The 9,187-nt window shown below is 40.5% G+C and overlaps 1 protein-coding gene across 1 annotated transcript; it reads left to right on the top strand.

Moving 5' to 3' along the window:
* The first annotated feature begins 174 nt into the window (after positions 1 to 174).
* Positions 175 to 3,711, top strand: LOC118387849 (zinc transporter ZIP3-like). Its single transcript, XM_035776637.1, has 3 exons — positions 175 to 731; positions 1,223 to 1,562; positions 1,794 to 3,711. The coding sequence occupies exons 2-3, from the start codon at positions 1,353 to 1,355 to the stop codon at positions 2,541 to 2,543; spliced, it is 960 nt and encodes a 319-aa protein (XP_035632530.1). The 5' UTR covers positions 175 to 731; positions 1,223 to 1,352; the 3' UTR covers positions 2,544 to 3,711.
* The last annotated feature ends 5,476 nt before the right edge of the window (positions 3,712 to 9,187 follow it).

The following is a 9,187-nucleotide window of genomic DNA, read 5'->3' as shown; positions in this document are numbered from 1 at the left end:
TGTAAACCTATTGTTTATTTTAACTCAGGGAGTGAGTTGAAATTCAATTCATGGATATATTTTCTAAATGGAATTGAATTCATCAATTGAAGTTCAATTCTTTCTTTGAGTTGACTGAAGATTGAATTGATGCCAAGTACCCTATGTGCACTGAAACATACATTTAAAAAACTGCATTGCATGGTGAGATTGATACATTTAGGAAAGCTGAAGGACATACTCACATCCAGGCATCTCATGGAAAACACTGCTCATGCTTCCATGTGATATTTATAACAATATTTTGACCCTTAGGTCTTCATATCCCAGATGGGGGTGGAGGGTCCTATATATAGAGGCAGTACTCAGTGACATCACTTCCTGAATCCAGGGGGAAAACATGTATCAATGTATCAAAATATATGATCATACACCAGGAATGTGATAAACATGTACAGTAATATACATATATTCAATTTGGACATTTTGAAACTATAAAAACATGTTTTGCCTCCTGAGCAGCAGTGTGCGGATTTCTGTTTTCCATTGATATATTTAGCAAAAAAAAAATGTATTTTCAGGAGCATAGCATTAATTTTCAGGAACTCGTTCAAATGGAGACTTATGTTTACGAAAGCGTTCAACGAAACGTCATCACATATGCTCTCCACCAATCAAACGTTTACGTCGTGTGAACACGAAGTGTCACCAGAACAAGGAATGAAGCTGTGAAGGGAAGGTGTACTACAGAGGTATTTCATATTTCCCATCAAAAAGCTCGATAGAAACTAGCTATAGTCATTGTATTATTATTTACTCGTGTACAATTTAGCTGCTGACAGATTGCAACGTGATCCAAATTATTATTAATTATACCGACTGTAGCATCCACTTAGAAAGCTGTGTTTTATCAACGGGTTCCTCAGATAATTGACTTAACGTTATGCTAGCTAAATTAGCAACAATCTCACATGTTGATTGTATCATGGTAACGTTACATGCTGTCGGATATGTACATATCTATACTTGTGCAGTATTAAAGATTGTGCTTTGCATCATTCAAGATTGCACATCTAGCTAGTACTCGCAGCTGTGATGAGATGTAATCAATTCAAACCAGTCAAGGTGGTCATAGCTTAGCTATCTGTTCTAGTTTGTAACGGACTGTCACTACAGATACATCTCACAGTTGACCTAGTTAGTTTGTTTGCGCATATTTAACTGTTTATTTTAACATTTGTAGTTGATGTCACAGCCTCTCAGACCAGGACCAGCATGACAAGACACATCTCTGTTTCTGACAGAAAATAGGAGAAGAGGCTTTGAGGGTTATGTGCCACTCATATTACTGAGCGATACCATATCTGGACATTATGGAGCTTGTAGTGGCCAAGGTCCTTTGCCTTCTGGGAGTGTTTACCCTCATGTTGGCTGGGATTCTTCTCCCAGTGCGACTCATGATTCAGGTGGACTATGAAAAAGCCCCAAGGTACAGGAAGGCTCTTGCACTCTGCAATTCTTTTGGAGGGGGTGTATTTCTGGCCACTTGCTTCAATGCTCTTTTGCCTGCTGTACGAGACAAGGTAAGTAGCTATGTCTTAAAAATATGAGATTTTGTAGAGGAAAAGGTTGATTGGTTTATAAAACCTCCCATAATCATGTCATCTCAGAAGTAGTTTGGAAGACCGAAGCTGTGTTGAGAAGCCCCCCAAAATGTATTCTGACAATACGTGAAAGCCTCAACTTTTTTGCTGTTGTAGAATAGAAGTAGAATGTTTATGCTGATGTTCATTTACTGGGTGTCTCTGCCTTAGGTGGATGAGGTCCTTAAACTGGTGAATATCACCACAGACTACCCACTGGCAGAGACCATGATGATGCTGGGCTTCTTCCTCACAGTCTTCGTGGAGCAGGCAGTGCTCACCTTCAAGAAGGAGAAGCCATCTTTCATTGACCTGGAAACTTTCAACGCAAGGGGCTCAGAAGCTGGTAGCGACTCTGAGTACGACGCTCCATTCATCTCCCCCACCCGGGGCTCCACCACCACCATGGGCCGCCACCACCACCATGGGCATCACCATGGACACCTCAGCCCCACCGAGCTGGCCAGAGCTGGGCCTCTACGGCTGGCCAGCCTGGTCCTGGCTCTCTCTGCCCATTCTGTCTTTGAGGGACTGGCGCTGGGCCTCCAGGAGGACGGGGCCAAGCTTGGAAGCCTCTTCCTGGGGGTGGGCATCCACGAGACCCTGGCTGCCGTGGCTCTGGGGGTGAGTGTTGCCAAAGTTTCTTTGCCCATGAGGGATGCCATCAAACTGGGTGTGACGGTCAGCCTCATGATACCCATTGGCATCGGACTGGGCATGTGCATCAATAGTGCCCAGAACCTGGCAGGCAGTATTGCATCGGTGGTGCTCCAAGGCCTGGCTGCTGGTACTTTCCTCTTTGTCACCTTCTTTGAGATCCTGTCTCGGGAGCTGGAGGATAAACATGACAGACTGCTTAAGGTGCTCTTTCTCATACTGGGCTATGGAGTTCTAGCAGGCCTAATGTTCATCAAATGGTGATGGAAGGAAGAAGCGTTTTAATGCAATCAGTTGTCTGATTATCACACTGACCACAATTTGTATTGTGTGCACATAGGCACAACCAAAGTAAATGTTTTTTATTTGGTAAAGGGCAACAGTAAATCAAGTATTGTAGTTTTTCCTTTGCACTGGAACATGTTTGCTTACCAAGTCAGGCTATGTTGCTGTGTTAGTTTCTGCCATAGGGAAAACATGCTCCTGACATTGATTAGTAATGGTAAAGCTAGTCACTTTGAGAGAGACCGGATGAAAACGGGTGTCGAGAGATCTAGAAAACAAATTTATAGCATTTATAGTAAAAGACTCATTTTGGTAGTGAAGTGAACGACTTGTAACATAAAGGAAACCTTTATTGAAGAAAATGTGCTAAGTGCAGTGATTTGTAACTGATATTAACATATTGATGTTTGTGGTTGAAGGATATAATGGTGGTTAGTATGAAGTGGTTCATATTGTCTCCTGTCTGGTCTATGTACCTGCTGTTTCCATGATCAGTAAGCTATGTGTTAAAATATGTGCATATTTCAATGTACCATTGTCAAATGTAAACAGTTTCGATTTGTTTTTGTCTGTTGGGGTAAGTGTTTCCTAGAATGAATAGCTCAATAAGGAGTTGAGAAAAAATGTGTGCAAATCGTTCATTGAATTCAAGTCAGAATACCTTCCTAATTGTGTAATTTTAGTTGGATAATTTAGCCTTTTTACAATTATTACCCTAACTCCCTAATCAAATAAGAATCAATTCACTGGAAACCGTTTGTGTAGCCTGGTGTATGGTCCTGATATTTGTCACTTTGAGATTATATCAATGGTTTCCTTTTCAAAAGTCTTAACAAAAGGAAACTTTCATTATTGTGAAAATAGTTTTAATGCAAAAAATATATATTCTGTGGCAACCAGCTTTCCTTTATATAATGAACAGTGAAATGCAAATAAGTTATGACTTCTTTACAACATGGGGTTGGTGATGGTTAAATTATTTTATTTATATTAGGTAATAGCAGCCCTTCAATGAAAACTGTTTGCAATGTTGTGACAAATGTTTAACTCAAACTATTTTTATATATATACCGTGTATTACATGTTTTGGCGGTGAGGTTTTCTATTTTAATTTGATTGAATTGAGCATTAAAGAAGTCCAGCCATGGTGTGAGTAAGGTTATCTTTTCCTTTATCATATTTGGTTCATGTTTTAGAAACATGTCGCAGTCAGATGAACAGTACCACAAACTGTTTTGACCTTGGATGGCATAGGTGTGATTTCTACATTTTAGCTCTGTTTTTCGAAAGGAAATGCCCAAATACGTACACTTAGTGTAGAAAACATAAAGAACACCTTCCCCTCCCCCTTTGCCCACAGAGCCTCAATTCGTCGGGGCATAGAATCGACAAGGTGTTGAAAGCCTTCCATAGGGATGCTAGTCATTGTGTCCCACAGTTGTCAAGTTTGCTTGATGTCTTACAGTGGTGGACCATTCTTGATGATACACACAAGAAACTGTTGTGTGAAAAAACCCAGCAGCAGTGCAGTTCTTGACACAAACCAGTGTGCCTGGCACCTACTACCATACCCCGTTCAAAGGCACTTGAATATTTTGTTTTGCCCATTCGCCCTTTGAATGGCACACATATACAAACCACGTCTCTTGGCTTAAAAATCCTTGTTTAACCTGTCTCCTCCCGTTTCATCTACATTGATTGGAGTCGATTTAACAAGTGACATAAATAATGGATCATAAGATTTGACCTGGATTCATATGGTTAGTCTATGTAATGGAAAGAGCGCTTGTTCTTACTGTTTTGTGAACTCAAATGTATATTTAGATGTGATTTCCTCCATTCCAGTTGGTGAACTAGCAACTGGCCAAACCATTGCGTCTAACCTGTAGTGCAACCTAACTATTTACGTTCACACCTTCAATAACATATTCCAAATGGCTCTCTTCCAAGTAAGGAGATGTCAGGATGTAGCCAGTGTATTTGGTATTTTATTAGGTTGCCCATTAGCTGTTGCAAAAGCAGCAGCTACTCTTCCTTGGTGGCCTCATGAAACATGACATTACAGAACTAGGCAAGAACAGCTCTGTGATAACTAGAATTGACAGTTCTACAGTAGGATCATTTACAAATATAGTTTGAGCCCTCCGTTAAATATGTCTGCAGTGTCAAAGGTCTGGGTTTGAGACAACGCCCTGTTCAGCATGTCAAAAGTTAATCTGGGGTCTTACCGAAGGTTCTGAGTATTCCCCTAGGTAAATGGTTCCTAAGTAAACCATGGGAACATTAAACACTGATTCAAATATACTAATGTAACAGATACAGTGGGGTCTGAAATTATTGACACCCTTGATAACAATGAGCGAAATTGACTAAAATAAATTATTCAAATACTGAGCTGTATTGTATACTCAAAAACATTGGGAAATTAAATTCTCTTACACTAATGCAATTGATCAGAGAAAGCGATTTTGTTAAACAAGTAATAATTATTTTCTCAAAGGCAGGGGTCAGAATTATTGACACCCCTGTTTTCAATACCTTTCGAGAATAAACTCACTGAGCCTTTTTCAAAAATGTTTTATGGGTTGGAGAACACATTGGGAGGGATCTTTGACAATTCCTCCATACAGAATCATTCTAGGTCCTTAGTCTGTGCAGTTCCTTTTTCAATAGATTTCAAGTGCGGAGACTGAGATGGCCATTTTGTGGCCATTTAACCATTTCCTTGTGGGTTTTGATGTGTGCTTGTTTTTTTTAACATTTTACCTTTATTTAACTAGGCAAGTCAGTTAAGAACATTCTTATTTTCAATGACGGCCTAGGAACAGTGCCTGTTCAGGGGCAAAACGACAGATTTGTACCTTGTCAGCTCGGGGTTTTGAACTTGCAACCTTTCAGTTACTAGTCAAACTCTCTAACCACTAGGCTACCCTGCCACCCCTTGCTTGGAATATAACCTTGCGAACAATTTTCAGCAACCTGTTTTTTAGCTAAAATGTCCTGGTACAGGGTAAAGTTCATGATGCTGTTGACCTTTACGGGGAAATTCAACCAAATTACAAATTCACCTCATCATATTAATACTGCAAATCATCATCAGTCACTGATTCTCCAGGTCCATACATTCTATCCATGAGATATTGTTTACTCCACTCATAACTTAATGCAAATGTGGCTGTATAGATCGGCAACAGGAAATATTACTGCTGTCCTGTGCTGGACCAAAGTATACCAAAATGCTTGCATTTGACAATAAATACTGTCACTTAGTTGCACCCAGAGGAAGATAGAGCCCATGTAGACTACATTCTAGGGGTCCATGAGATTAGGTAAATGTATAGCTAAATTGGATAAAGCATCACTTTTTTAACTTAATATTGCTTGATTCTGTCAGTATAGGACAATGCCAACAGAATATGAAATGTATTAACATTAGGATGTTATAATATGTTAATCAAATGTTATAATAGGTTAATTATTATGTAGCGTTTGTAGATGATAAAGATACAGGTCCTAGTGTAAGTCTACACTCCCCTTGCACAGTCTTCACATTTTCTGCCTTAAAATTAAACCTAAAAAGGATGACATTTTTTTCCTAATCGACACAACCTACTCCATATTTTTAAAGTGAAAGAAATTTATAGAACAGTTTCATACACAAAAAATGAAGTTGTATTGATTGCGTATGTCTTCACACCCCAGAGTTATTACTTGGTGGAAACACCTTTGGAAGCCATTTCAGTTGTGAAAAAGATTCTTCCAATTTTGCACAACTCTTAGGGCAACATTATTATATCCATTGTTTTTGGCTTTGCTCCTTTCATATTTCTTTTGATCTTGACAAACTCCCCAGTCCTTGCCGGTGACAAGCATACCCACAACATGATGCCACTGCAATACTTAAAATACAGAGGGTTTCACTCTGTGTTGTATTGGATTTGACCCAAACCTGTAGTTTTTAATTTAGGCAAAAAAGTACATTTCTTTGCTGTGTTGTCTTGCAGTATCACTTAACGGCCTTGTTGCAAACAGGATGGTTGATTTGGAGTGGATTTCATAAAACAGGCTTCCTTCTTTTGACTTTGTCATACAGGCCAGTAATGTGGAGTTTATGCAATGTTGTTGATCCTCTGTTTTTTCAAGTATTGTTATGGCAACATCATGTTATGGGAATGCTTGTCACCGGAAGGGACTGGGGAGTTTGTCAGGTTCAAAATAAACATAAAAGGAGCTAAGCCGGTTCTGTGTAGATCGGTAAGGGGAAAAAATCTAATGTAATCTTTTTTTAGATTTAAATTTAAGGTAGCAGAATGTGAAGACTGCAAGGGCTGTGTAGACATTCACTAGCGACTGTAACTGTAAATCCACAGACAACATTCAGGGACACATTAAGATCTTGAATTAAATACCTTTTGCCACACATCAAGGTGAAAAGAATGAACAGCCACCTTCCAGGCCTCTCAAACCTGTTTTCAGTTGCCTTTTCCATCACTTACCTGATTGGCTGACCTTTCCTCTTATTGACACACCAAATATATGTTCCTCACAGTCATTTCCGTTCCCTTCTCTCCCTCACCTTTGACATTTGGGCTCAATACACAAATGCAACCAGCTTCTAATAGGATTTGACTGGATTGCAGCCGTGCATTTGTTTTGTTAACTAGAACAAAATCAAATCAAACCTTATGAGATTGACTTTAAGAAATATTAATCTACTGATCCTTAAAAGTTTGAGAAGGGGTCAGTTCAATTGGGATCCATTTAATCTCAGTTGATAAATTCGATTTTATTCACAATTTGAATCAAATATGGCCCTGGTACAGAATTGTTCAGTTTGGCAGTGTATGTAAGATGTAGTTTTCTTTGATAAGAGGCTACTACAATGACAACTTAGAATTTGAGCAAATTTGGGGCGAAGCTGGCAGGGCTGGAACCATGAGGGACCTCATACAGTAGCGGGGGCGTCATGCACCCCAAATATCTGAGGGGGCACAAAGTACGTGAGGGTGGCTAGGCCACTCGACTGTAAATTGTAGGATTTAGCATTTTAGCATACTAACCCTAACACCTGAATACGTTTTTTCTACAATCTAGAGCCATTAAGCCAATGTATTTTCTTTTTCTGCATATCTAAGATCTTGAGCTGTCTGTATCCTCCTGACTAATGGTTCTTTTCATAGTTTTTTGTTGTATTTTACCTCCTTTTCTCCCCAATTTTCGATCTTGTCTCATCGCTGCAACTCCCCAACGCGCTCGGGAGAGGCGAAGGTGGAGTCATGCGTCCCCCGAAACATGACCCACCTAACCGCGCTCCTTAACACCCGTCAGCTTAACCCAGCACCAATGTGTTGGATGGTGACCGGGGTCAGCCCGCAGGCACCTGGCCCGCCACAAGGAGTCAGTAGAGCGCGATGAGCCCTAACCCGGACGACACTGGGCCAATTGTGCACTGTCCTATGGCTCTCCTGGCCACGGCTGGTTGAAGCACAGCCTAGGAAATGAACCCAGGTCTGCAGTAACACCTCTAGCACTGCATGCGATGAGGTGCCTTAGACCGCTGCGCCACTCTGGTTCTTTTTTTAAAGAAACTAAATATGCTTCTCTGAATCTTTGCTCAAATCTGGGTCAAATATTGAAAGGAACTTGAGTCTTATTCAGTACATTTAGTTATTGCTTGCTTTTCTGAAGTCGACCAACCTCGCAATAAGGCATCCCAGCTAAGATAGTTAGACAAGCTAGCTACTCTAACTTGATTGATAGCCTTAAATGGCTTCTTGGTAGTTAGTTATGAGGTTGGGAACCTATCTGGGCTAGCTAAAGCCAACTTCCTAAAATTGGTGGCTAGTAGTATTACGTTTGACCAATGACAATAGAGGACATAGAGCCTGTATTGAAGTAAATCTAGCCATGACGACGATCAGGAGCCATTTGCAAACAAGGGAAAATCCTATTAAGCTGTGAAGTTAGCGTGGCATGGGAGCCTTTTGCATTCTAAGAATAGCAGGTGCATTAGAGAGACATCAGCATAAAGGCTGTTCAAACAGCAACAAAAAAAAGAGGCCAGATGGTGAAAGGGTTGTGAGAACCATGGACCAATCTCAGCTCTATGCTGCTTTCCACCAGGTAATGTTCTGGATAAGTTGGGATGGGCTTCATGTCATCCTTGAATCCTTTTACACTATTACTACATGAAATCCATGAGTCTTGGGGATGTCAAACCTTTTCCCTCAGTAGCCTATAACTCGTCCAAGAAAGTTAAAGGTTTTTCGAAAAGCAAGGTTGAAGCAGTTGACCCGGTGGACTACCCAGAACAGCTAGAAGAGTATGAATCCTCGGTTCTTAGCCTAGTTTTTCCGCTGTGCTTCTGCTTCCACCTCTGCTTGCTCTTTGCGGTCTAGGCTGTGTTAACGTGGGAGCACTTTGTGACAACTGCTGATGTAAAAGGGGCTTTATAAATAAATGTGATGATTGATTGAGATGACAAGATATAAACAATGACGTTCAAAAGCATGGCAGCCTGCTACCTAACAACAAATACTTGTTAGATGTTGTTACACGTTTGTAAGCCTCTTAGTTCCACATTCTCCCTAATTGTGGGCTTTGGCTGGCTGGCATTCACTCTG

Source organism: Oncorhynchus keta, chromosome 1, assembly GCF_023373465.1.
Source record: "Oncorhynchus keta strain PuntledgeMale-10-30-2019 chromosome 1, Oket_V2, whole genome shotgun sequence".
Classification (NCBI taxonomy): Eukaryota; Metazoa; Chordata; class Actinopteri; order Salmoniformes; family Salmonidae; genus Oncorhynchus; species Oncorhynchus keta.
The sequence above is the reverse complement of the archived record's forward strand: the minus strand, read 5'-3'. Positions and strand labels throughout refer to the sequence as shown.